This window comes from Dasypus novemcinctus, chromosome 23 (assembly GCF_030445035.2).
Source record: "Dasypus novemcinctus isolate mDasNov1 chromosome 23, mDasNov1.1.hap2, whole genome shotgun sequence".
Taxonomy (NCBI): domain Eukaryota; kingdom Metazoa; phylum Chordata; class Mammalia; order Cingulata; family Dasypodidae; genus Dasypus; species Dasypus novemcinctus.
The window spans coordinates 25,484,652-25,512,555 of NC_080695.1; the positions used below are offsets into that span (position 1 = coordinate 25,484,652).

Here is a 27,904-nt window from a genome sequence, read left to right on the forward strand (position 1 = left end):
ATTTCTCTTGTCCCCTAGCTATACCATTCATCCAAAGACCAAAGGAAAGACTCTGCCTTAATATTTATTGCACACTTGCTTAGTAACACAATTATACCTTCTAAGAATGCAGAGATACCAACTGCATAACAATTTTATGAGAACCAGAAGGGTTTGGGATGGCAATTTCTGAATAAGCAAAGGTTCTTAAACATGAACATGATCACTGAAAAACACTGGATAACCCCAACTCCCTTAATCACCATGCTCAGGCATCCTTTCCCTGCTATCTGTTTTTTCCATTTCATATTTCTCTTTGACTCCCTTGCCTCCAGTTTATTCCTTTCCACTTAGTACAGAGCACAAACTTAACTTTTCTGGGGAGGTATTTTAGCAAAACCATTTCTAAAGTGTGAAAAGCCCAAATGATCTAGTAATTCCACTCACGGAAATTTATACTAATGAAATAGAAATGCTTTAAAACATGTATCTTAGGTGTTATTTATAATAGCAGAAAACTTAAAACATGCTCAACAATAGGAAACTGTTGGATAAATTAAATACATCCATAAAAATTCTTAAATCATTAAAATTTGTGAAGGATATTTAATAACAAAGTAGACAACATAAGCTTATCTAACATGTAACTTTATGCCACTGCAGCTAAAGCAAAACGTCCTGTTCACTGGGTAAGAAAGACCTACTTTATGAGTGTACAATTCAACACAATAAAAAAAAACAACTGTAATTGGAATTTCAGAATTTCATAATTTGAAGATTGCCAATGTCCTCCTGTTTTAATACGGAGAAAAATTCCTTTGAAAGTCATCTGAAGCTTGGACAAAAATTCCACAGCTGTATTCTTAGGATCATTCTGTCAGGTCTTCATGATGCAGGTGACAGAAGGCAAACTTCAATTCAACCTTTTAGAGAAGACATTCCAGCTCGCATGATTTCATCAACCAGGAGAATGTTGGTGGCAATCACAGTGCTTGAAGGGGGAAAAAAAAAATAGGTGTTCAGATTTGAGATTCACTAATTCCATTCAACTTCCCATTTCTAAATAAAGTGCACACAAAGTTACATCCAATTTACATACACTGAGCTAGTTCAGTCTCTTACTTCGCATTTCTCTGGGGGAGGGGGGAAACGGACAGGACTAGACAGGACATAAGAAATGAAAAGTATGAGGATTCCCTAATGGTTATTTAAGTTTTAACTTTCACAAACTTACCAAGAGTGCAGAAGCTGTTTCTTTACACAATAGTTATCCCATATGCCTACTTCTGCTGCTACCATTGGCTCACCTGGAAAGAATCAAGTCTTTTTAAAATCTCATATAGTAGAGACAAGAAGGCTGTTTGAGAAAAAAAACACATAAAGAATATTTTCTGCTCCTTTGCTTATCACTGATTATTCATTTCTGTTAGTATTATCTATGTGAATCCCAAACTCCTGTCAGTCCAATTTTCTACTCCAAACCATGTGGCTCCTGTCCACAGAACCTCTGATGGCTGACTTCTACTTGGAAGACTTTCAGTGACAGGGAACCAATACTTTGTTGTCAAATGTTTGATCATCTCGATTTTGGGGGACACAGTCCTGTTTGCCCAGATTAAAGCAAGCAACTAAGTTATAATCTGACCAAAATGAGTTTACCATTACCCTCACTCCAGAAAGCTTTCCTATTCAACTGAGTATGTGTGAAGCTGTTGACAGCACTAGGTCTTACACCACATGGAAGGATGTCCATTCTCTCTCCTCCACTTTGTACTTGTATAATTTGTGTTGTTACATAAGTCTGTAAGACCTCGGGCATTAAAAGTTCACGTCATTAGATGTGAACCCCTCCTCACCCATGAATATGATTACCTAATGTATTATGTTGAACCACTTATCACTGCTCAACAACCTCCAAACAATCTGCACGCTGAAATTATTCAAATGTCTACTCTAACAGCAACAACAAAAAGTCTACCCTAGCTCCTAAAATTAGTTTATCTAGTCATTCCAAATTTATATACCAAATATTATTCCATTTTAAAATGCAGAGTTCCCTTGAAGTACTATGATCAAATCTCAAAATAAAATGGGGAAAAAAAAACCCTTCTACATATAACTGTATTCTCTTACCTGTGTTCAAATCTACACCCACAAGTTGACCTGATTCTGAATGTTCAGCTTGTACTTTTACTAGTGTTTCCTGAAGGTCAAAACCAGAGTTCTGAGCAAGAACCTAAAGTAAACAAATTTCATTCAAAAGACATGACCTAATAATTGATAGTCAAGCCTATAATAAATGAACAATATTTCCAATTAAAATAAAATTATTGGCATGAAGTCAAAACAATTAATTGTATTTACTTTAGAGAATATCTACACTTATGTGCTACTGACCAACTCTAACCCACCTTAAGCCCAGCAATACACTGGTCACAAGCTATGCCATCAAATGAGCATAGAAAAGGAAATAATGATGGGCATCATAATGTAACTAAAACAAAACAAAAAAGCAAGCTTGTATACTTGAGTATAACTCTTACACCACAAACCCTCTTAAAATAGTTTTCTCTTGCTATGCGTGCATCAGCACTGCGCATGGGCCAGCTCCACACGGGTCACGGAGGCCCGGGGTTTGAACCGCGGACCTCTCATGTGGTAGACGGAAGCCCTACCGTTTCCCTGAATATTTTTTTAATGGTCAGTTTTCTAAATACACCAAAGTGTTGTAACTGATGAAACTTCTCTTATAAATGTGGGTTTTACCATGTGGATTTTGGATAAGTATGGTTAGTTTTCTCCCTGGCACTAGAATATCCAAACCAGCTAAAATGTAACTATTATGGGAGACTTCAATTGAAGTCTAACCATACTTATCCAAAATCCACATGGTAAACCCACATTTATAAGAGAAGTTTCATCAGTTACAACACTTTGGTGTATTTAGAAAATTGACCATTAAAAAAATATTCAGGGAAACGGACTTGGCCCAGTGGTTAGGGCGTCCGTCTACCACATGGGAGGTCTGCGGTTCAAACCCCGGGCCTCCTTGACCCGTGTGGAGCTGGCCCATGCGCAGTGCTGATGCGCGCAAGGAGTGCTGTGCCACGCAAGGGTGTCCCCCGTGTGGGGGAGCCCCACGCGCAAGGAGTACGCCCGTGAGGAGAGCCACCCAGCGTGAAAAGAAAGTGCAGCCTGCCCAGGAATGGCGCCGTCCACATTTCCCGTGCCGCTGCCAACAACAGAAGCGGACAAAGAAACAAGACGCAGCAAATAGACACCGAGAACAGACAACCAGGGAGAGGGGGAAATTAAATAAATAAATCTTAAAAAAAAAAATTCATACCTTGGGAATAATTAGCAATGCATCAGCAAATGCTTGGACTCCAAGCTGGGCCCTGCCCTTCACACTGGGCTTATATTGAACCAGAGCTTCTGCCATTGCCACCTCCACTGCACCAGCACCTGGAACCACACAGCCTGTTGGGTGAAGGGGAGAAGAGAACTGTTATATATACTACAAGTAAAACTTCAGAATCAATTATACGGAAATATAGTAATTAATTAAAACACAAAAAAACTTACTAAGAATTTACTAGGACCACAACAATTTAAATATTACATTGGAAAGCTATAATAAAAGCAACTATTGTCAAACAGAATAGCTCAATTTAACCAATTTAGCCAGTACTTGGCAGCTCTTCCAAGCTATTAATTGGTATTGGTCCATTTATTTGTATTCACCTTTAATAATGATATGCTATGAAGAAAACTTAGCATACCATCATAACAATTTTAAAGGGAAGACTATATTTTTGCATGGTGTCTGGCTGTGTAAGCTACTGATAAAAGAACACAGTATTCGGCCATGCCTTTTAAATCAGCAAAGAAAGATACAATTTTAAAAGATAACTGGATTTTTTGATGAAGGAATCTTAGAGCAGGAATACAGTAAGCATCTTACCATCATCAATAGCATTTTTGACAGCCCTCAAGCCATCTCTTATTGCATCTTTGATTTGAGTGAGTGTGTGCTTGTTTGGTCCTTTTACCAATAATGTGACAGAACGAGGATTGTTACATTTTTCAATAAAAGTGAACTTTTCTTCTCCCTAAGAATAGAAGAAATGTCATTTTTTAAAACAGGATTTGGGGAAACGGACTTGGCCCAGTGGTTAGGACGTTCGTCTACCACATGGGAGGTCCGTGGTTCAAACCCCGGGCCTCCTTGACCCGTGTGGAGCTGGTCCATGCGCAGTGCCGATGCGCGCAAGGAGTGCCCTGCCACGCAGCGGTATCCCCCATCTAGGGGAGCCCCACGCGCAAGGAGTGCGCCCGTAAGGAGAGCCACCCAGCGTGAAAGAAAGTGCAGCCTGCCCAGGAATGGCGCTGCCCACACTTCCCCTGCCGCTGACGACAACAGAAGCGGACAAAGAAACAAGACACAGCAAATAGACACAGAGAACAGACAACCGGGGGAGGCGGGGGAATTAAATAAATAAATAAAACTTTAGAATAAATAAATAAAACAAAACAGGATTTGGTTGTGAAAAGAGTGAATAGAGGGGGAGTGCCTTATGGAGAGAATGAGTAAAGTGCTAACAGGGAACAACACTGGTCCTGTTAAACAATGACTTAAAAAAAAATTCTCATAAAATAGGACTTTTCTCTCAATGGCTTATAATGACTACACATAAACCACTTAAACATATGTAAATAATGCAAAATCCAACCTTGAGTTTGAATGAATTTCTACTACTGAAAAAATCTATACACTAAAAATACCATTACCTTCAGGACGAAAATGCACTTACCAATGTATACTCATAAACAAGGCCGGCATGCCCCAAACAGTCAGCATTTAAGTCATCCAAAGAATTCAGAGCTATCCCACCACAAGCAAGAGTCAGTCTGAAATTTTATGTTTGAGAGAGACATATAAGCCATGTTTGTAGGAAGCAATTTAGAAAAAATTTACTAAATTTATATTCTAAAATATAAGGCTTTCATAGCATCATTGCAATGTAAGACAGGCCATTCACCCTCAACCAGCTGAAGCCTGGTCTCTTCTTTTAATTCTCCATATTCAAACTGCTCTTCTTTCCAAGCTAGAAACACTCCTCTAATATGAAATCCAAAAGATATATAATACTTAACTTCATGCATTTGGATTTTTGTGGAAAATACAGTCTGTTTTGAAAGAGACACACTGGATCCAGCCCTCAATGGAGGCCAAATCTAACAGAAAGAACTAATGTCACTGTGAAGGTGGACAAAAGCTCTGCATGAAGATGGTGAGCTCTTTGGGACAAAAACCCCTTGAAGTTGCCTTATGACATGGGAAAATATGTACAGTATATGCCATGATGTAAAAATAAGACAAGGAAAAAGCAACAACCTTAATTCACTTGTACAATAAGTAAAACTTATGAAACTCAGTCTACTACTCATACCTCTCCATATTTCTCCTCTTAGCTCTGCGCAAAGCTACTATGCCTTCTTTTGCAAGTGCATCTAAGGAAAAGGGGTCAATTCCCTATAATAAAAATAAAATTAGTTTCATTATCTTGCACCTTTAAAATATAACAGGATGCTACAGAGTATTTATAGTTTAGGAATCCAAATCTCATTCTCACCTTTTGATTAATGACAACAAATCCTTTATCTGAATCACCGCAGACTTTCTTTTTCAGTTCTATTATTTTTTTAACTCTATCTTCAATGAACTTTCTTTCGGCTTTTACTAGTTTCTCTCTCTCTTCTGCACTCTTGTAAAAAAAGCCAGAGTTGACTTCTCTATTGAAAAAAAAAGTGACAGACTATGAAAAATAATTTAACAATTTTAAAAAGTAGATTATAAAGCAGCACTCAGAAACTGGGATAACATTGAGATTTAATAAACAGTCACTGTGCTCGTCCTTACCTTGCATATTTTCAGAGGTTATTTCCTCCCATACTCCAACTAGGCACTGTTATCTTTACACTGGGAAAACTTAGACTCGCAAGAAGTGATCTGCCATAAATACCAAGCTACTTCACCTCCCCATTCCACTTTTAATTTAAGGGCTATAAACTCACGTTTTTTCATATTCTAAGGACACATTGCACGTGAGGACGTATGCATCTTCTACTCTTTTTTTCATATCAGGATGCCGTGCCCCATGGTCCAAAACAAGCCCTCTGATTAAGCTGTTAAAAACACATTTAAAAAATTGTATTCTCATAAATTCCAATGGGGTATAACAAACACTAATAAAAATAAATAGTAATCTGAAACTGTATTAGTTCATTTTCACATAATCAGCTTTAGATCTTGAATTACTTGAGAATAAGTATGAAAGCTGGGCAGATTCAGAGATATTTGCAAATGTTCAGAACATGTGTAAAATCAGTACTTCAGGGAAGCAGATGTGACTCAAGCAGTTGGGTGCCCACCTACTATATTGGGGTGGGGGGTGGGAGTTCCAGGTTGGGTTTCCTGTGCCTCCTAAAGCAGACAAGCAAGACAGTGAGCTGGCACAATGAGCTGATACAACAAGATGACACAACAAGATGATGCAAGGAGACACATGAGGAAACACAATGAGAGACACAACAAGCAGAGAGCAGAAGTGGCTCAAGTGATTGGGTTCCTCCCTCCCACAAGGGAGATACCAGATTTGATTCCCAGTGCTTTCTAAAAAGATGAGCAGACAGAGAACACAGAAAGCAGACAGTGAGTATAAACAATGAAGTGAGGTGGGAATAAATAAAATAAATCCTAAAAAAAAAGGCATTTCAAAACATGACAAAAAAATGAGCAATTCAAAGAAACAAAATTAAAAAATTCTGCAGAAATAGCCTTAACTGGCAGGCTATCAAATTGTAATCACCTCCATTTTAAAAAAACTGTTTTCAAAGTAAATATAATATTCTTCCAGGCAACTGAAATTTAAAAACCAGCCAAAACAAGTCTAAACACACTTTATTATTTCACGGCATTGTACCTTGTATCAGTTTCAGATTTATGTTTCATCTCCATGATCTCAACCATGAAGAGGTCAATGGGTTCATCTTGTTTTTTTATGGCCAAAATGGAGTCTACTACAGCCTGTAATAAGAGAATAACCAGTAAATAAACTTGATTGGCAAAAGTTGAAACAAATAGTTTGCCCTTCAGAAGTTTAAAGTTGACAGCTTCTTGACTTCAAAATCTCTGAATTGATCCAAGTCTTTTTCTATATGTCCTAATAGAATATATTACCTATAAAACCACATTTCTGAAATGTCATAATTTGCAATTACATAAAGAAGCACTCATTTCTCTCTGGGTACTCTATTGATAAAAGGAAGCTTCTTAATAATGAAATCTCCCTTTTATAAACCTTTTAATGGAAGCTCAAACTGCTATACCCTCATCAAGTATAGAGACCTAGGTCAGGTATCACTGCCACAAATGTCTTTTATTTTTACACAAGCATCTCTAAACCATAAAAACAAACCTACTTATTTTGCACAATATATTGTGTAAACCTTACATGGTACCCTGTAATTGAACTGACATATTGGTTTTTATAACAAGGATTTTTAATATATGTACACTGTACCAGACAAATCCCAAATTCAACACATACCTCTGTTAAGACATCAGCAAGTTCAGCATGAACTTTAGTACGGAGAGATGTCCTGGCCACATCCATAAGTGTTTCTCTGTCCATCTCTTTGCTTACTTTGATTTGTTCCAAAAACTGAAGTGCCTTTTCCTTTGCAGCTTCAAATCCTTCTGTTATTATTCTGGGATGAAGACCCTGTAATCAATACACAATTACAAAACCACCACTAACATTAAATAGCTATAACTACAGTTCATGATAAATTTCACAAAATTTTTGAAGGGATGTTCTAAGCTATTCATATCCTTTGATACAATAAAAGTAATAAATGTGCTGAACTTCTGAATACATTTAAAAGGATATTCCTTTCAATGCAGAGGAGAAGAACAGATATTGCTCTCGCACAGAGTCAAAGCCAAGGGAACTATAAAGTACACTTGGGTGTTCACCGTGCAAACCAAGGAAAGTGTCCAAACTCAACTGTGCCCTAATAAGTTGCAGCCAAGAGTAACAATTTATCTTTTCTACAGGTAATCTAGAATTAATTCAGATCATTTACAAATAAAAATAATATACAGAAGCTAAGAATCTTCTTTCTGTTTCCTGGAATGTCTGGCATTGAATTAGTACTCATTGAGGTTTGCTTTAGTCCTGACACCACTCAGGGCTAAAAAAGGGTATGGAGGGAGGCAGACTTGGCCCAATGGATAGGGCGTCTGCCTACCACATGGAAGGTCCACGATTCAAACCCCAGGCCTCGTTGACCCGTGTGGAGCTGGCCCATGCACAGTGCTGATGCACGCAAGGAGTGCTGTGTGATGCAGGGGTATCCCCCGCGTAGGGGAGCCCCACGCCCAAGGAGTGCTCTCCATAAGGAGAGCTGCCCAGGGGGAAAGAAAGTGCAGCCTGCCCAGGAATGGCGCTGCACACTTCGAAAGCTGACACAGCAAGAGGACGCAACAAAAAGAGACACAGATCCCCGTTCCACTGATATGGATAGAAGCAGTCACAGAAGAACATACAGCAAATGGACACAGAGAACAGACAATGGGGGGGGGGGGGGAACGGGGGGTAGGGTAGGAGGGGAAGGGGAGAGAAATAAATAAAAAATAAATCTTTAAAAAAAAAAAGGGGTATGGAATTCTGATTTAAATTTAAGGTTTTGGTTGGCCCTTACAAATGTCTAGTCCTACACATTCTATTTCTAAGCCTTATTATTGTCTATATTATAAAGATGGATATAAATCATATATACAATGTAAGATTAAAAAATTTACTTTTCTCAGGTAAGGAAGGTCTCCAAACTTGTTCTGGGTCACAATAAATTTATGTGAGACCAGGATGAAGACCCAGGCTCCCAGATTTAAGGCCCATGCTTCTTAGCGTCTACTATGTGGCTGCAGTAACTTATATCAACTGATACAAGTAAAACGCAGGAACTTCCTACACAGAATAAAATGCAGAAATGCATAAACCATGTATACTTCAGAAATGTAGAGATCCGCTTGTTTCAGCAGCTCTCCAATGATCAGGACATTGGAAGTAGTACCATCACCAGTTATGTCATCCTGGGCTGTTGCTACTTTTGCTATTAAGGAGGCTGTTGGGTGTTGAATTTGCTGAAAGTAGAAAAAGAAAAAAAAAATCATTAATGACTTAAAATGAAGCAATCCAATTACACCCCAAATAAAACTTGTGAAGGACCTCTTTAAGTGCTCTCTATTCGAATGAATTGCTAAAATGTTTGAGTACATGTTACTGATTAAAAAGTCAATTTTGCTATTATTGCCTATCAATTTATGACAGTTAAAACATTTTCATGCAAAAATTTGTTTACATCTCAGATTATCTCCACTGAAGAAACTTAAGGCTCAGTTAAGGTTTACTCAAGATGACAGAGATTAAGAGAGAAAATTTCAAAGCCATGCCTCTTTATGCCATGTGTATGGCTCTTGGGAGAATAAGCTACATGTCTTCTAAAATGAAAGTTTGGGAGCCTCTATTATGGACCAAGTAGCTTCAAACAACAACAAACCAATCCTTTTAGCAAAGATCATCAATGGATACTAAATCACTGTATGGAAAGATTTTTTAAGAACACTACATTCACATCTCCAGCGTCATGCTACAATCCTAACTATAAGGAGCCAATCAAAGATCCTGTGCTGCATTTAGTTTTCATTTTCTCATTATCCTCCTTTAATTGAAGAGTTCCCCAGCTTTTTGTCTTTGGTGATCCATTTTTTTAGAACCTTGGCTAGTCGTCTTTTAAGCTATGTCATTATCGAAATTTGCTGATGTTAAGTATTTTTGACAATACTCTAAATGATATTGCATACTTCTCACTGTGTCATATCAGCAGGCACACTATGTCAGGTTATGGACAAATCTTTATATTGGATGTGAAAAAACAACAAAAGCAAAGAACTATAAAGGACATTTGTGAAAACAAATATGAACTGTTTATTTGATTAGTACTGTGTCAATTTCTTAGGTGTGGTAACAGATTTTGGTTAATTTATGTAAGGGGCATAGATTTTTTTTGTTTTTCAAAGCAAAAAATTGAAAATTATCTTGAATTTGAAGAAAGATACAAGGTGGGGCTATTGAAAAATGCTTTACTTGCGTGTGCTCACTTTATAGCTATATGTTAAAATTGTAAGCATACTGCTTCTCTGTATGCTGTATTTCAAAATGAAAAGCAAAGCAAATAAGCCTCTGATCCAATGAAATGCAAGTTTACAAGATGTCTTCAGTAATAACTGTTATGCAGATACTTTTCTGCCATCAAATTTTTATGATGGCTCCAACTGTTCCCTGCTAGCACAGGTCACCACTTATCCATCAAAACAAACTACATCTTCTGGGGTAACTAGTCCTAACTGAAGATATTTAATTCTGAACTCAGATGACAGGTAACTCACACCCTTTCTGGATTTAAACAGTTCTGGAATTTACGAATGAGTAAAACATATGTTACTCTCAATCTCACATTCCAGTCATTTGGGACTTTAAAAACAGTAAAGCCTTAAAAAGAATTTATCTCCCCTCCACATGGAGGTGGGAGATTGGAATAGGATGGCTTTAAAAAGAGAAAAAGTGTAACCATCCTGTTGCATTTTGCCCACCTGATTGGGTCAATTTTCGATGTTATTTTAATTAAGCTTAATAATTATAATCCTTTAACCAAGATTAGCGTGGAAAAAGAGCAGTAGTCGGTCAGGATCCAGACCTCATCCCCATATGTATTACCGAATGCATTCCCTTTCTGCTCCATTGTCTGAAAGACTTGAGAGCACCTGAATATAACTCTTCTACCCTAAGAAGACACTAAACATTTTCCTATAAATCTAACGTACAGTGGTTAAAACATTTTTTGACCTAAAATAAAATCCTCTCACCATTTCATGAAGCAGCACATTGCCATCTTTAGTAAGCTTGATGTCTCCAGCACCAGAAACAAGCCTGTTCAATGGGCAGAAATGAATCACTGTAATTTTTTCCCCAACGGTGACCAAATTAAGAATCCCATTTAAAAAAAAAAAAAAAAGGTTCCATAAAACCATCAAGAATCGGGCTTTAACCAAATCTTAGGGAGCTAGGGTCGTCGGGCTAGACTTCTTTTCCCAGGCAACAGGGCTGGGGCAATGCCCACCCCACTTCCTGCAGAGAAAGAGTACCGAATCCTCACTCTCTCTGAAAAAAGCCACAGGGGCTAGGGGAGCGCCGCGCACGAGGGCAGCTTCATTCTCCACCGAGGCCGCATCGACTTGTGCAAGTGGAATAGCCGGAACAAAGAGTCTCGACGCAAAATATAAGACAGACCCACTCCCCGGAGAGCGCGGAGGCTCGGAGGAGGGAGCCTCGAGTCCGGGATCCGCGGCCCACTAGTCCCGCCTCAGCGCGAGGTGCGCGGTCCCCGGCCCTCCCCGTCAGCCCCGCCTCACATCTTCATGGTGCCCTTGGGCCCCAGGTTGGTCCTCAGCACGTCCTGCAGCCCTCGCGCCGCGCTAATGTTGACCGCCAGCGCCGCTTGGGCTCGGGCCACCTCGGCCTTGGGGTTCAGGGTCTTCACGGCCGCCATAGCTAACCCAGCAGAGAAAGAGAAAGAAACCCTAATCTCCGCTCAGCGTGGCCGGGAGGTGATATCCGGGACCTTCTGGAAAAGTCGGGCACGCTCGGCCCGCCCCAGCGTGCCCGCGCGGCCCGCCATTGGGCCCGGCTCTGCCCGAGGCTCCGCCCCCCACGCACTGGGCCCCGCCTCCCACGCACTGGGCTGCGGCGCCATTGTGCCGGGGAGGAGCGAGTTCCCTGGGCACGCAGGCACGTGGGTTTCCGCAGTGAAGAGTGGCGGGTGCCGGGCTTTGTGGGCCGGATCCTGAGGATGTAGGCGGGGTGAGGCTAGCGTCTGTTCCCCGTAAGAAGGAACCTGTTTGCTGGGCGTGTAAGCCACGTCGTTCGGGCATATTTGGAGAGCCAGCCCCTCTCTTCTGGAGGCCTCTGGCTGCAGGGCTTTGGGTGGCCTTCCTCCCTTTCCCTGGCCAGGTTTGCCCACAGTGTCCTTCCGCTGCTGCTTTTATCCCTTTCACCAGACTTTTCTTGAGTATCTGCTGTGTGCTTGGCGGTGTTCTAGGTGCTGTAGGGGCGCGGAAGTAAATATGATGAGGACCCTAGCTCCTTGGTGTTTTAGACTTTGGGAAGATGAAGCGATGTTAATGCAAGGTAGAAAGTGCTAGATGCTTTTAGAAAGCTTCGGATTGCAGCTGTGGGAGTTGAGGAGAAGCTAGAATCGGTCCACTCGTATGACTCAGAACACAACTTGAGCATTGGTGTCCAGCCTTTGAGAGGACTGCCCTTGAAGATCAAAAAAATTCCGAACGATTTCCACAGTTGTTTCCTACCATCTAATCCCCCGTCCCCCATCCAGGTATGCGGTAATGTTTTTGTATTTTATGTTTGGTAGATTGAGAATTGTTGACAATTCAAAAGGTGCCAAGGGGCAGGTGGTCAAAAGTAAGCCTTCCTCTCTCCCACAGTTTAACTTCTTCCACTCAAGCGTAGTTGCTCTCTGATACTCTGAATTCCCCAGATGTTTTTAAAAAGTTTACAGATATATATGTGAATTTTAAATATTTTTCCCACACAGAGTTGCAATTTATAACCTGTACTATTGAATGACCCGTTTTTTTAAAAAAGTAAAGTAAAATTTATCAACAGCTGCATAATCTTTGTAAGAATGATGTAATTAACTAGTCACCTATTGGTTGGTATTTAGATAGTTCTCAATCTACTCAGACTGCAGTGAATATCTTGGTATATTCCTTTAAGTGGATTTGTATTTTTGAAAACCACAAAGACATCTACATAAGTTTGAGTAACAGCACAACACAGTAGGTGACTTGTGATTAGCTGGGCAGACGTTACTTGGTGTGCATATGGATTTTCCATAACTGCTGTTATATATGTATGGGCAAACGCATTATCAGGTGAACAGAGATGAAGATGGCAGAATATAGGCATCCTCTTGCAGGTAGGGAAAGGGGGAGTGGGAAGACCTCAAGTGCGCCACCTTTATTGGGACTGCAACTAGGATGAAGCAAGTGAGTCACTTGGCTGGGGTGCAGAATTTAGCGGGGCATCCAAAAAACTCAGTGGTGAAAAAAAACAACAAAAGCAAAAAACTCAGTGGTGGCGGTGTGGATGTGCCTCAGTGATTGAGTGCCAGTTTCCTACATACAGGGTCCTGGGTTCATTCCCCAGCCCAGTACCTAAAAAAAAAAAAACTTAAAAAAAGTAACCCTCTGTGATCTAAATTAATTATATATTTATATATATACACACACACAAAAGATAAGATTACAGCTTTATTGTATTTTCCCCCTCCCCTGCCCTGCTTTTTTTGCTGTTTGTGTCCATGTGCTGTGTGATCTTCTGTATCTATTTCTCTTTTTGTCTTCTCATCTTTCTCCTCTAGGATTCACCAGGATTCAGTCCTGGGGATTTCTGATATGGAGAGAGGTTCCCTGTGAGTTGCGCCACCTCAGTTCCTGGTTTCTGTTGGGCTTTGCCTTGACTCTCCCCTTCAACTCTCTTTTATTGTGTCATCTTGCTGCGTTACTCACTTGGGTGGGCACTGGTTCACCGTGTACTTGGCTTGCTGTGTGGACACGCAGCTCACCATGTGGGCACTCACACGGGCACTCAGCTTGCCATGTGAGCACTTGGCTCACTGTGCAGGCACTTGGCTTGCCACCTGGGCACTTGGCTTGCCCTGCAGGCACTTGCTTGGGCACTCAGCTCACTGCGCAGGCACTCAGCTCGCCATGCGGGTACTGGCTCATCACACAGGCACGCTTTCTCTTCTTTTTCACCATGAAGTCCCAGGGATCAAATCCGGGTCCTCTCATATGGTAGGTAGAGGCCTTATCACTTGAGCCACATCTGCTTCCCTAGTTATATTTTAATGAAGTATTTTTAGAAATTAAAATTAATGTCAACAATCCATGATGAACAAATACTAGAATTTTTTTTTAAGGTTTTTATTTCTCCCCACCCCCCTCATTGTTTGCACTTGCTGTGTTTGTTCGTCTTCCTTGTTTCTTTTTAGGAGGCCCTGGGGTCTAACCCAGGACCTCCATTGGGGAAGCAAGGTGCCTAATTGCTTGAGCCACCTCCACTGCCAGCTTTGTTGTATCTCTCGTTGTTTTCCCTCCCTGTCTTTTGTTGCATCAGCTCATTGTCTTCTTAGGGGGGTACCGGGCGGGAGCCTCTGCTCCCCACTTCGTTGTGTATCTCATTATGTTCCCTTTTCTTGTGTCTTGTGTCTGCTTGCTGTGCCTGCGGGTCGCACCAGCCTGTCTTCTTTTGGAGGCACCGGGATCCGAACCAGGGGCTTCACAAGTGGTAAATGGGAACCCAGTTACCTAAGCCACCGCCACTTCCCCAGAATTTTAAATTAGGTATCTCCACTAATACCATTAGACAAAATTCTTAGCAGAGGGGCCCACATGATCCCTGTAGAGACAATCTATTAACATACATCATTCTATTAGTCGCAGTTATTACACTTGGAAACAAATTAAAGCTTATGGTTAAATTGATTCTTTGCATCATATGATACAAAATAGAGTAATAGAAAAGTGTCAGCTATACGCTAAGGTTTGTATAGAACAAGAGAATTTTAGAATGCCTTTTGGTGAATTTCAAATGCTCATTCATACTTGGGAGGTTACAGTAGTTGTTAGACCTGATGCTAGTTGAGTGTCACAAAACTATCTGCCTCTACATCCTGAGAAAGGGCCTTGGTTTTCACCTGACTAGCAAAGGGGTCAGTGGAACAAAAATAGGTTAAGAACCCCTGTCTGAAAGCATTTTAAAAAATTGCTAAGATAAATACTGATTTTCTTATTACAAAAATAATACATACTATAAAAAATTATCAAAAATTTATTATTATTTTCTTAGATTTATTTTTTAAAATTTATTTCTCCCCAACCCTTTGTTGTTTAGCATTTGCTGTGTCTGTTGTGTGCTGATCATCATTTTAAGAGGCACGGGGAACCAAACCTAAGACCTCCCATGTGTGGTACATGGGAGCTCAATTGCTTGAGCCACATCAAGCAATTTTTTGTAAATAGAAGAAAAAAATAAATTTATAATCTCACAACCCAAGATAACTGTTGTTAACCACTTTCTTCATTTTTTTACCTTTATTTTGTACATTTAATAATTGAAAATATAAACAATAATTTAAAAACAACAAGAAAATACAGTTGAATAAAAAACATTTCTCAATTAAATGTACTGGGTACATATAAAATTTTTTTTATCAAACAGTATGTTACACGATATATTTGGTTCATAGTAACACAGTCATATATTATTTCTTTGTGTCTGCTTTGCTCAACATAATGTCCTCCAGGTTCATCCATGGTGTTGTATGCTTTATGACTTCATTTCTTCTTACAGCTGCATAATATTCCATTGTGTGAGTATACCACAGTTTGTTTATACATTCATTTCAGTTGATTGACACCTGGATCCAACCTTTGGCAATTGTAAATAATGCTGCTATGAACATAGATATGCAGATGTCTATTCATGTCACTGCTCTCAGTTCTTCTGGGCATACACCCAGTAGTGGTATTGCAGGGTCACATGAAAGGTCTATATTCAACTTCTTTAGGAACTGCCAAACAGTCCTCCACAGTGGCTGTATCATTCTGCATACCCACCAACAGTGAATAAGTGTTCCTCTCTTTTCACATCCTCTTCAACATGCAGCGACAGTTTTCCGACTTTTTAATAGTGACCAGTCTGATAGGTGTGAAATGATATCTCATTGTAGTTTTGATTTGCATTTCCCTAATCATTAGAACTGTTGAGCATTTTTTCATATTTTTTTTTGCCATTTGTATTTCTTCTTTGGACCAATGTCTATTCAAGTCTTTTGCCCATTTTTTTAATTGGGTCATTTGTCTTTTTATTGAGTTGTAACATCTCTTTATATATCCTGGATATTAAACTCTTATCGGACATGTGATTTCCAGATATTTTCTCCCATTGAGTCTGCTGCCTTTTCACCCTTTGACAGTCCTGTGAGGTGCAAAGGTGTTTAATTTTGAGGAGGTGCCATTTATCTATTTTTTTCTTTTGTTACACTTGCTTTGGGTGTAAGGTCCAAGAGACCACCACCTACTACAAGGTCTTGAAGATGTTTTCCTTCATTTTCTTTCTAGTAGTTTTGTGGTCCTGGCTTTTATATATAAGTCTTTGATCCATTTTGAGTTGATTCTTGTATAGGGAGTGAGATAGGGGTTCACTTTCGTTCTTTTGATTATAGATATCAAGTATCTCCCAGCACCATTTGTTGAAGAGACTGCTTTGTCTCGTTAACTTGGATTTGGTAGGTTTGTCAAAATCCAGTTGACTGTATAGGGGAGGGCTTATTTTTGGATTCTCAATTCTATTCCACTGATTGGTGTGTCTCTTTGATCATTTTTATACTGTGTTTCAAGGTCAGGTAGTGAAATTCCTCCCATGTCGCTCTTCTTTTTTAGAATGTTTTTGGCTATTCTGGAGCACTTTCCTTCCAAATGATTTTGGTAATTGCCTTTTCTAATTCTGTAAAGTAGGCTGTTGGAATTTTGATTGTTATTGCATTGAATTTATAAATCAGTTTGGGTAGGATTGACGTCTTCACAATATTTAGTCTTCCAATCCATGAACACGGAATATCTTTACATTTGTTTAGGTCTTCATTGAATTCTTTTAGCATTGTTTTGTAGTTTTCTCCATATAGGTCCTGTACTTCTTTGGATAAATTAATTCCTAGATATTTGAGTCCTTTGTTGCTATTGTAAATGGAATTTTCCCCAGTTTCCTCCTCAGATTGTTCAGTACTAGTATACAAAAACATTATTGATTTTTGCATGTTGATCTTGTATCCTGCCATTTTGCCGAACTCATTTATTAGCTGAAGTAGCTTTGTTGTGGATACTTCAGAATTTTCTTAAAATAGGATCACTTCATCCACAGATAATGGTAGTTTCACTTTCTCTTTTCCTATCTGGATGCCTTTAGTTATTTTTTTTCTCATCTAATTGCCCTGACTAGAACTTCTAGTACAATATTGAATAACACTGATGATAGTGGGAATACATCCTTGTCTTGTTCCTGATCTTAGTGGGAAGGTTTTCAACCTTTCCCCATTGAGTATGATGTTGGCTCTGGGTTTTTCATATATGCCTTTTATCATATTGAGGAATTGTCCTTCTACTTTTATCTTTTTAAGAGTTTTTATCAAAAAAAGTGACTTTTCTGCATCGATTGAGATGATGACGTGGTTTTTTCCCATGAATTTGCTAATGTGGCATATTACATTGAGTGATTTTCTTGTGTTGAACCAGCCTTGCATACCAGGAATAAATCCCACCTGGTTGTGATGTATATGTCTTTTGATATGCTGTTGGATTTGATTTGCAAGTTTTCTTGGGAGTTGTTGCATCTATATTCATTAGAGAGATTGGTCTGTACCTTTCTTTTCTTGTGTCTGTAGCTGGTTTTGGTATTAGAGTGATGGCTTCATAAAATGCGTTGGGTAATTTTTCCTCCTTTTCAATTTTTTGCAAGAGCTTAAGCAGGATTGGTGTTAATTCTTTTTGAAATACTTGGTAGAATTCACTTGTGAAGCCGCTGGTCCTGGACTTTTCTTTGCTGGGATATGTTTGATGACTGATTCAGTCTCTACATGTGACTGGTTTGTTAAGTTCTGATATTTCTTGTAGCAGTTCATGAACAGCGCAGGTTGTTTATGCATTTCTAGGAATTTTCCGTTTCATCTAGGTCGTCTAGTTTTTTTACATAGGGTTTCTCCTAATCTTATGATTCTTTTCATTTCTGTGGAGTCAGTCATAACTCCCCCCCACCCTTCATTTCTCATTGTATTTATTTGCATCTTCTCTCTTTTTTTTCTTTGTTAGTCTAGCTAGGGGTTTTTCAATTTTATTGATCTTCTCAAAGAACCAGCTTTTGGTTTTGTTGATTTTCTCTTATTGTTTTTTTGTTCTCAATTTATTTATGCTCTAATCTTTATTATTTCCTTCCTTCTGCTTTCTTTGCGATTGTTTTCCTGTTTTTTTTTTTCCCTAGTTTCTCTAGTTATTCAGTTAAATCTATGAGTTTAGCCTTTTTTTTTTTAAAGGTTTATTTTATTTATTTCTCCTCCCCCTCCCCCCATTCCTCCTGTTGTCTGCTCTCTGTGTCTTTTCACTGTGTTCTTCTTTGTCTGCTTATGTTATCAGGTGGCTCCGGGAACCAATCCTGGAAACTTCTGGAGTGGGAGACAGGTGATGACTCTTTTGTGCCACCTCAACTCCCTGTTCTGCTACTTCTTATTATTTTCTCTCCTCTGTGTCTCTTGTTGTGTCATCTTGCTGCGCCAGCTCTCCACATAGGCTAGCATTCCTGCATGGGGCAGCTTTCCCACACTAGGTGGCATTCCGCCAGCTCTCCACGTCGGCTAGCATTCCTGCACGGGGCAGCTTTCCCACCCTGGATGGCATTCCCACACAGGGCAGCATTCCCTTGCAGGGTGGCATTCCTGTGTGGACTGGCACTCCGTGTGGGCCAGCTTGCCCTCACTAGGAGGCCCTGGGCACCAAACCCTGGACCTCCTGTATGGTAGATGGGAGCCCAATTGGTTGAGCCACATCTTTTTCCCTCTTTTTTAATATAGGTGTTTAGGGGTATAAATTGCTCTCTCTAGACTGCTTTCGCTGTATCCCTTAAGTTTTGGTAAGTTGTGTTCTCATTTTCATTTGTCTGAATATAATTACTGATTTCACTTGCAATTTCTTCTTTGACCCACTGATTATTTAGGAGTGTGTTTAGCCTCCACACATTCATAAATTTACTTTTTTCCTGTCTATTACTGATTTCCAGTTTTATTCCATTATGAGCTGAGAAGGTGTGTTGTATAATTTCAATTTTTTATGTTGAGAGCTGCATTGTGCCCTAACATATGGTCTATCCTGGAGTAGGATACATGGGCACTTTAGAAGAATGTGTAACCTGCTGAGTTTTAATGCAGAGTTCTATATATGTCTGATAGGTCTAACTTATCATAGTAAGTTCTCTGTTTTCTTGTTCATCTTCTGTCAAGTTGTTCTTTCTAATGATGTGAATTGGGTGTTGAAGTCTCCAAGGATTATTGTAAAGATGTATTTTTCTGCCTTCATTTTGCCAGAGTTTGTCTCATGTATTTTGGGGCGCCCTGGTTATGTGCATATGTATTTATGACTGATATATCTTCCTGATGGATTGTCTCTTTTTTATTAATATATAATGGCCTTCTGTATATCTTATAATTTTTTTGCATTTAATGTCTGTTTTGTCTGATATTAGTGTAGCTACTCCTCTTTTTTTGTTACTATTTGCATGGAGTATATTTTTCCATCCTTTTCACTTTCAGCCAGTTTGTACCCCTGGGTCTAGGGTGAGTTTCTTGTAAGCAGCATATGGATGGCTCATGCTTTTTCATACAATCTGTCAGCCTGTATCTTTTGATTGGACAGTTTAATCCATTCACATTTAATATTACTGTCAGTGCATTATTTACTCCACCATTTTATTCTTTGGTTTCATATGTCATATCCTATTTTTGTCTGTCTTTTTACTTTTTTGGTTTTCCTTTATGCTATTCTTCTGTACTCTGCTCCAGGCCTCTCTTGTGTCTTTTTTTTTTTTTCAGGTTCTAAGCCTTCCTTATGCTATTCTTCTGTACTCTGCTCCAGGCCTCTCTTGTGTCTTTTTTTTTTTTCCAGGTTCTAAGCCTTCCTTAAATATTTTCTGCAAAGGTGGATTCTTTTTTATGAATTCTCTTAGTTCTGTTTGCTTGCAAGTATTTTATACTCACTTTTATATTTGAAGGACAGGTTTGCTGGATAAAGAATTCTCTGCTGGCAGTTTTTTTCTTTCAGTATCCTAATTGTATCATACCACTGTCTTCTCACCTCCATGGTTTATTTTTTATTTTGTCTTTTTTTTTTAATGTTACATTCAAAAAATATGAGGTCCCCATATACCCCCCACCCCCCTCACCCCACTCCTCCCATATCAACAACCTCCTCCATCATCATGGGACATTCATTGCATTTGGTGAATACATTTTGGAGCACTGCTGCACCACATGGATAATGGTTTACATTATAGTTTACACTTTCCCTCAGTCCACCCAGTGGACCATGACAGGACATACAATGTCCAGTAACTGTCCCTGCAGTACCACCCAGGACAACTCCAAGTCCTGAAAATGCCCCCACATCGTATCTCTTCTTCCCTCTCCCTACCCTCAGTGGCTACCCTGGCCACTTTCTTGACGTCAATGCTACATTTTCTCCCATTACTAATCACAATAGTTCCAGAATAGAATATCAGTAAGTCCACTCTAATCCATACTCTATTCCTCCATCCTATGGACCCTGGGATGGTTATGTCCACTCCACTTCTATATCGAGAGGGTGCTTAGATTCCACATGGATGATGGCTGCAATTCTCCTGCTTGCAGTTGTAGGCACTCTGGGCTCCTGGTGTGGTGGTTGACCTTCTTTACCTCCCTGTTAGCTGGCTGGGGTAAGTCCAATAAATCAGAGGGTAAGTGTTGCAAGTCTGTTGAGGCTCATGGCCTGTCTATCGCGTGGACAGTCTGGAGATTTAGGTCCCCTGAGTATACACCAAACCCCAGCACCAACCACGGGTCCAGTAAAAGTAACAGGAGTGGCTTGTGAACAAAGATCACATCTCAGTCCAACTCCATCACACTCAGGAACACAAACTCCAAAGTGGGGCCAACTGACATGTCCCTGAACTCCATCTGCCATGACCATAGAACCTGTGTGTCTCTGTAGCCCTCAGAAGTACCAATACCTGGGGTTGTATCTACTCTGACTGTCTCTGGGACCCTGCTTAGGCGTGTGTAAGGACGACTCCTCTGATGACCTCCCAACTCTTTTTTGGAGACTCATAGCCATATAAACTCATTTGTCCTTTCCATTTCCCCCTATTATTCAAGGTCAAAAAACATTTTTATCATCTGATATTACATGTAGGCTGAGATATTCTGCTGGTCTGAGTTGATCCTTTTATTCAAGGTAGCTACATCATCAGCTGGTACTTGGTAGTAATCCCTCAGCGCCAGGGAGGCTCATCCCCGGGAGTCATGTCCCACACTGGGGGGAAGGTAATGCATTTACATGCTGAGTTTGGCCTCGAGAGTGGCCACATTTGAGCAACACCTTCATGGTTTCTGATGAGAAATTCATGCTAAGTCTTACTGGGTGTACCTTGTATGTGATGATTTGCTTCTCCCTTGCTGCTCAGAATTTTCTTTTATCTTTGACATCTGACGTTTTGAGTAGTATGTGTCTTGGAGTAGGTCTATTTGGATTTATTTTGATTGGGGTATGGTGTGCTTCTTGGACCTGTAAGTTCATTTCTTTCGTGAGAGCTAAGAAATTTTCTGCTATTATTTCCTCGGATATTTTTGCCCCTTTTTCCTTCTCTCTCCTTCTGGAACTCCCATGACACCTATGTTGTTTCGTTTCGTGTTGCCATTCAGCTCTGAGTCTCTGCTCATTTTTTCCCATTCTTTTCTCTCTTTGATTTCAGCTTTCTATCTCTGGTTTTACTTATTCTTTTTTCTCATTTTGAGTCTGCTGTTGTATGCCTCTAATTTATTTTTTATCTTACCTATTGTGTCTTTCATTTCCATGAGCTCTCTTGCTTTTTTGTTCAAGATTTCAGATTCTTCTTTGTGTTTGCTCAATGTCTTCTTGATGTTGTGTATTTCTTTAGTCATATTGTCTTTCAACTCATTAATTTGATTTTGGAAATTTTTGCACATCTCACTAATTTAGTTCTCTCATATCCTGCATCTCTTCTGGGGCTTTGATATATTCATTTTCTTTGGTCATGTCTTCCATTTTCTTAGTATGGTTCATAATTTTTTGCTGATGTCTAGGCATCTGCTTAGGATGTAGTTTACATAGATCCTCAGTTTCTTTCTTTTGTAGGAATTTTGCGGCAGGAGGCTGTGTGTTACTACTGCTCTCTGATTCTTAACTTGACCTGGATCATTAGGATTATCCCTACTAGTTTCTCAAAACTGGTCTCTGGGCCCAGTTATTGATTGCAGACCCACTTTCTAGGGCTTTGGGGAGGAGGCTATAAAGCGGGAAAAAGCCTCTCATTGTTAATTTTGTCACATGCAGTTCCTTGGTCTGCCAGCAAATGGCGCTCTTTGACAGCCTTCTCAGTTCAGTGCCTGGTCTGAGTGTGTTTGTTGTACTGCGGAGGGCGTCAGTGTGATAGAAGTTTTCGCCTGGGGACTAAGAGCCTTGTAATTCAAACTCTCTCAGACAGTTCTCCAGCCTTGTCTGGCATACCCCTCCTTTTTCCCAGGTATGAAGTATTTCTACTCCCCTCTTGAGTCCTCAACAATCACTCCAGGTCAGTAGAGGAGATTGGGAGGGTCGTCTATCTGTAGCCCCTTGCTGACTCCCAAGGCAGGCAATGGCACGGCCCCATCCTACCTGGAAGGGCCCAGTGGGACACAGCGTATAATTTGTGGGTCAGAAACTGAGTCAGCCTTGTCCTTGTCTCTCCTCTTTCCTGGGGTGGTGGATCCCTAAAGTCCCCTTTGTCTGCAGCCACAGGCCCAGAGGCCTGAGTATCTAAAGTGCTTTTAGTGGGCGGAGGGTGCTGGCGGCGGCAGCCACTGGTTTCAACTCACAGTTCTGTCACTGTGGTTCCCCACCTTTGTCCCTCTCCTCTGGGTTGTGTTCACCTTTTGCCTGGTGTCTTAAACTGTGGAAGATCTTTTTCCAGGTTGTTTCAGCCTATCCTCTAGCTTTTTTTCTGGAGGAGAAGAGTCCATGTCTTTCTGGCCCACCATCTTCCTGGAAGTCAACCACTTCTTGTCTGCTGCTAGGCCTTAATCTATGTGAGCTTATTATATGGATCTCACAAACTCTCTACATTGTCTTGTCTTGGTTTGTTTTGTTTTAACTTTCATTTAATATCAACACTATAAAAGGGTGTACAGTAGAAAGTGTCATTCCCATCCCTTCTCCCTTCCCAGTTCCCACTAAACCATTGATAATTGCCATCGTTTATTATTTTTCAGAAGTTAGTTTATGCAAATGTGTATACAAATACAATACAAACAAAAATATCTTCTCCCTTTATGCTTATTTGCCCCTTGCTTTTCTTCACTAAACAATGTATCTTTTTTCATGTAATTTTATTTTTATGAAAGTTTTAGATTACAGAAAAGTTATCTCGAAAGTATAGAGGATTGCCATATACCCCACCCTCTCCCAAAATTTCCCCTATAAATAACATTTTACATTAGTGTGGTAGGTACATTTGTTACAATTGATGACAAAATATTGAAGCATTGCTACTAACCAAGGTCTGTAGTTTACATTGTGGTTTACACTTTACACTGTACAGTTTTATAAATTTTGACAAAATGTGTAATGTCCAGTGATGTATCTTGAAGATCTTTTTATATCTGAATAGAGAGCTTTCTCATATTATTTATAGTGGCATAATTAATTGGATGCATGTGTTTAACCAGTCACTTGTTGAATCTAGTTGTTTCCAGTCTTCTGCTGTTACAATATATGTTAGAATATCTGTAGATTTTCTACTCTAAAAGTGGAATTGCTAGCTAAAAAGCATATCTGTATGTAATTTTGGAAGATAGTACAAAATCATCTTTAGGAATTTACCAATTTCCACTCCCACCAATACTGTATTAGTGTCTTGATTTTCAGTCTTGCCAATAGAATATGTTATCAAGCTTTTGTATTTTTGCCTGTCTGATAACAGTAGATTGGTGTAATTTTTTTAAAAAATTCACTTTGAAGTAACTTCAGACTTACAAAGAAATTGCAAATACAGTACAAGCTAGTCAATTGTTTTTGTATACTTGTTTTCTATTTCAACAAGCACGGTAATTATAAGAATAAAATCTCTTAACTAAAAACCAAAGCAAAACAATACAAAGGATTTCTATATATTCTTCACACAGGTTCGCTAAACATCAGTATCTTACATAACAGCGTAAATATCAAAATTGATAAATTTATATAAATACTATAGTAATATCTGGGAGTGGGTGTGGATCAGTGGTTGAACACCTGCTTCACAGGTATGAGGTCCCGGGTTCAAATGCTGGTACCTCCTAACAAGAAAAAATCTAATGTATTGACTTAATTCAAAATCTGCCAATCATTCCACTAATGTCCAGTTTCCAACCTAGATCCAATCCAGAATTAAACTTTTTTTGTCATTCTCTTTCAACCTATAATAGCTCAGTCTTTCTTAATCTTTAATGATCTAGGCAGTTTTGAAGAGTACTAGCTGGTTTTCTTATAGAATGTCCCTTAATTTGGGTTGTTTGATGAAAGGTAGCTTCTTAATTTTTGGAAAGAATACCACAAAAATGATGTGTTCTGAAAGTTCAATTAGTAGGATCCCATTATGTTGGTAAATCCCATTTCTTGTGATGCTGTCCCTGATCACTGGGTTAATGTTGTACCTGCCAGATTTCTTCATTGTAAAGTTACAATATTTCCTCTTTGTATTTAATGTTATCTTGTGAAAAGAGATGTAAATAATCTGTTTTTTTTTTTTAAGGTTTATTTTTTATTTATTTCTCCCCCCCGCCCCCCACCCCCAGTTGTCTGCTCTCTGTGTCCATTCGCTGTGTGTTCTTCTGTGTCCACTTGTATTCTTGTCAGCGGCATGGGGAATCCGTCTCTTTTTGTCGTGTCATCTTGCTGTGTCAGCTCTCTGTATGTGCGGCCCCGCTCCTGGGCAGGCTGCACTTTTTTCGCGCGGGGCAGCTCTCCTTACGGGGCGCACTCCTTGCATGTGGGGCTCCCCTATGCGGGGGACACCCCTGTATGGCACAGCACTCCTTGCGCGCATCAGCACTGCGCATGGGCCAGCTTCACCGCATGGGTCAGGAGGCCCTGGGTTTGAATCTGGATCTCTCATGTGGTAGGCAGATGCTCTATCCATTGAGCCAAATCCGCTTCCCAATATTGTTTTTAGTCATAATTTAGTCTACTAATTTTAGCCTCCTTTGATGATTTTTGCCTGAAACAGTTACTGTTTTTTTGAGATACGGGAGCCTGGGAGTGAGCCTAGGACCCTCCCATACGGGAAGCAGGTGCTCAACAGCTTGAGATGTGTTCTCTCCCCTCCCACATATCTTACTGGGGGTGGCAAGAATGCAAGGTCCAGTTGCATTTTTTTTTTTCACTTTCATTGGTATCTGATTATCCTCAGGGTCTCCTGTGCTTGCCTTTTAAACAAATATCTAAGGCATTTTACAATTCATTTAAAAGTTAGCAATACCACACACATTTGCAACCTTAGCAACGTACAAAACGGACAAAGGAAAAAGTGATTCAAGGGGAAACGGACTTTGGCCCGGTGGTTAGGGCGTCCGTCTACCACATGGGAGGTCCGTGGTTCAAGCCCCGGGCCTCCTTGACCCGTGTGGAGCTGGCCCATGCGCAGTGCTGATGCTGCAAGGAGTGCCCTGCCACACAGGGGTGTCCCCCGCGTAGGGGAGCCCCACGCGCAAGGAGTGCACCCATAAGGAGAGCCGCCCAGCGCAAAGGAGGGAGCAGCCTGCCCAGGAATGGCGCCGCCCACACTTCCTGTGCCGCTGACGACAAACAGAAGCGGACAAAGAAACAAGACCCAGCAAAAAGACACAGAAAACAGACAATGGGGGGGGGGGGAGGGGAGGGGAGGGGAGGGGAATTAAATAAATAAAAATAAATCTTTAAAAAAAAAAAACTGCCCTGCCTTAGATACATTACTGTAGTTAAGGGTGTAGTTCTGGTGGTGGCTGAGGCTGCGAGGAACCAGCGTGATCTATATAGAGTTTTTCCCGCATGAGTAGAACTGGCGGCCTGTCGGGAGGTGGCTGACACCAAGAGCAATGCCAGCTGGCTGTCAAAAACATCTGGGCTTGCTGGAGAAAAATAAGATTACGAACTTCATGCAGATGACTACCAAAAAATAGCAAGAACACCTCAGAGCTCTCCGGAAGAAGGCCCTTGAAAAAACTCCAGATGAATTCTACTATAAAATGACTCGGGTTCAGCTCCAGGATAGGGTTCATGTTATTTATTTTTTTAAAAGATTTATTTATTTATTTAATCCCCCCCTCCCTTGGTTGTCTGTCCTCTGTGTCTATTTGCTGCGTCTTGTTTCTTTGTCCGCTTTTGTTGTCCTCAGCCGGGAAGTGTGGGCGGCGCCATTCCTGGGCAGGCTGCTCTTTCTTTCCCGCTGGGAAGGCTCTCCTTATGGGTGCACTCCTTGCGCGTGGGGCTCCCCTACGCGGGGACACCCCTGCGTGGCAGGGCACTCATTGTGAGCATCAGCGCTTCTCATACCGGGGTTTGAACCGCGGACCTCCCATGTGGTAGACGGACACCCTAACCACTGGGCCAAGTCCGTTTCATGTTGTTAAGGAGACTAAGGAAGAAGTAACTCTTGAAGAACTGAAACTGATGAAAACTCAGGATGTCAAATAAATAGCAATGAAAAGGGTTGCAGAAGCTAAGAAAATTGAAAGCCTAAAACCAGAGCTCCATCTGCTGGATTTCCCGGGGAAGCAACAGAACAAGCATGTGTTCTTTTTTGACAGCAAAAAAAAGAAGCTGAACAGTTTATTATTGCAACTCACCTGTGAACTGCTCCGGAACTAGTCGACAGTCTTCAGTGGACCCACAATAGAGACCCTACGGAAGGAAAAAGTGGCAGGAGTTACCGGCCACAGTAAATTGAAGCAGATAGCTAAAGGAAAGCAAAAGCAGTGTTACTGTCTGACACAGAGGATTGAATGAGAGAAGGAATTGTAATTGCACAGAAAATTCAAACATGGAAAGATCTTTTGGGTAGAACTACGAAGATGAAGAAAGAAAGTGAACTTCCCAGCTATTTACAAATTTCAGAGTCATCAAAAACGTTGAAATATTATAGATGAGTCTTGTCATTCAGTTCATGTGGACAAGAATTGTTTTTTTCTCAGTCATTTCAAATTCCTTTAGACCAAATGACATGGTTTTTCTCTTTGTAGCCATAATTTCTTATAGATTTGACTTTTTGTTTTTTAATTAATTTTTAATTGAAATATATCACTCATGAACGTACATAAATAATGTATAGTAAAAGTTGTGAACTTAAAAAAAAACATGCGTGCCATCATACAGGGTTCCCATGCATCAACCCACACCAATACCTTTCATTGTTGTGTAACATTTGTTACAAATTATGAAAGAGCATCATCAAAGATTAATACTACCTCCAACCCTCCCTATTATTTATTTTTGTTCACAGACCATACAGTTTTCTAAATGTACAATCAGTGGCATTTGGTATAATTGCAGAGTTGTACGTTCATCACTTCAAGCAATATTAGATCATTTTCATTATTACAAAATAAAAAGAAAATAACAAGTCTTTATCATACCTATGTGGTAGCACTACTAGTTACAAATCTTATTGTAGATTTATTTTTTTTAAATTTTATTTCTCTCCTTCCCATGCCCCAGTTGTCTGTTCTCTGTGTCCATTCGCTGTGTGTTCTTCTGTGTCCGCTTGTATTCTTGTCAGCATCACCCGGAATCTGTGTCTCTTTTTGCATCGTCTTGCTGCATCAGCTCTCCGTGTGTGCGGCACCACTCCTGGGCAGGCTGTGTTTTCTTCACGCGGGGCGGCTCTCCTTACGAGGCTTACTCATTCAT

At 40.2% G+C, this 27,904-nt stretch overlaps 2 protein-coding genes, 2 non-coding genes and 1 pseudogene across 7 annotated transcripts in view; 2 read left to right on the top strand and 3 right to left on the bottom strand.

Moving 5' to 3' along the window:
* Window positions 1–48: 48 nt before the first annotated feature.
* On the bottom strand, window positions 49–11,801 carry CCT6A (chaperonin containing TCP1 subunit 6A). The gene is made up of 14 exons (XM_058286002.1): window positions 11,519–11,801; window positions 10,973–11,036; window positions 9,056–9,190; window positions 7,593–7,766; window positions 6,966–7,069; window positions 6,058–6,168; window positions 5,616–5,775; window positions 5,433–5,515; window positions 4,794–4,890; window positions 3,944–4,091; window positions 3,326–3,459; window positions 2,113–2,215; window positions 1,214–1,286; window positions 49–970 (listed from the first exon to the last, which is right to left on the bottom strand). The coding sequence occupies exons 1-14, from the start codon at window positions 11,653–11,655 to the stop codon at window positions 898–900; spliced, it is 1,596 nt and encodes a 531-aa protein (XP_058141985.1). The 5' UTR covers window positions 11,656–11,801; the 3' UTR covers window positions 49–897.
* Window positions 3,712–3,851, bottom strand: LOC111759278 (small nucleolar RNA SNORA15). Its single transcript, XR_002793328.1, has one exon. It is a non-coding gene; the product is annotated as a small nucleolar RNA SNORA15 (small nucleolar RNA).
* LOC111759279 (small nucleolar RNA SNORA22) lies at window positions 7,898–8,027 on the bottom strand. The gene has a single exon (XR_002793329.1). It is a non-coding gene; the product is annotated as a small nucleolar RNA SNORA22 (small nucleolar RNA).
* A 59-nt stretch (window positions 11,802–11,860) lies between the features above and the next one.
* The window catches only part of PSPH (phosphoserine phosphatase), a 90,594-nt gene continuing 74,550 nt past the window's right edge, over window positions 11,861–27,904 (top strand). For 2 of the 4 annotated variants that reach the window (XM_071211187.1, XM_058286007.2), the window contains exon 1: window positions 11,951–12,498. The gene's annotated coding sequence lies outside the window, so the exon portion shown is untranslated. Of the gene's footprint in view, window positions 12,499–27,904 lie in introns of all 4 variants that reach the window. The other 2 variants (XM_058286008.2, XM_058286005.2) reach the window with 2 other exon arrangements.
* LOC101434280 (probable U3 small nucleolar RNA-associated protein 11 pseudogene) lies at window positions 13,895–27,130 on the top strand (annotated as a pseudogene).

What these genes read in the sequence shown, in the direction of transcription:
- CCT6A (XM_058286002.1), bottom strand. Translation starts at nt 11,655, where the DNA reads ATGGCGGCCGTGAAGACCCTGAACCCCAAGGCCGAGGTGGCCCGAGCC. An exon ending in TTGTTTATGAGTATACATTG is followed by an intron (nt 4,092 to 4,793) that starts GTAAGTGCATTT and finishes TTCTATTCTTAG; the next exon opens with GGAGAAGAAAAGTTCACTTT. An exon ending in AAACAGCTTCTGCACTCTTG is followed by an intron (nt 971 to 1,213) that starts GTAAGTTTGTGA and finishes TCCCCCTTCAAG; the next exon opens with CACTGTGATTGCCACCAACA.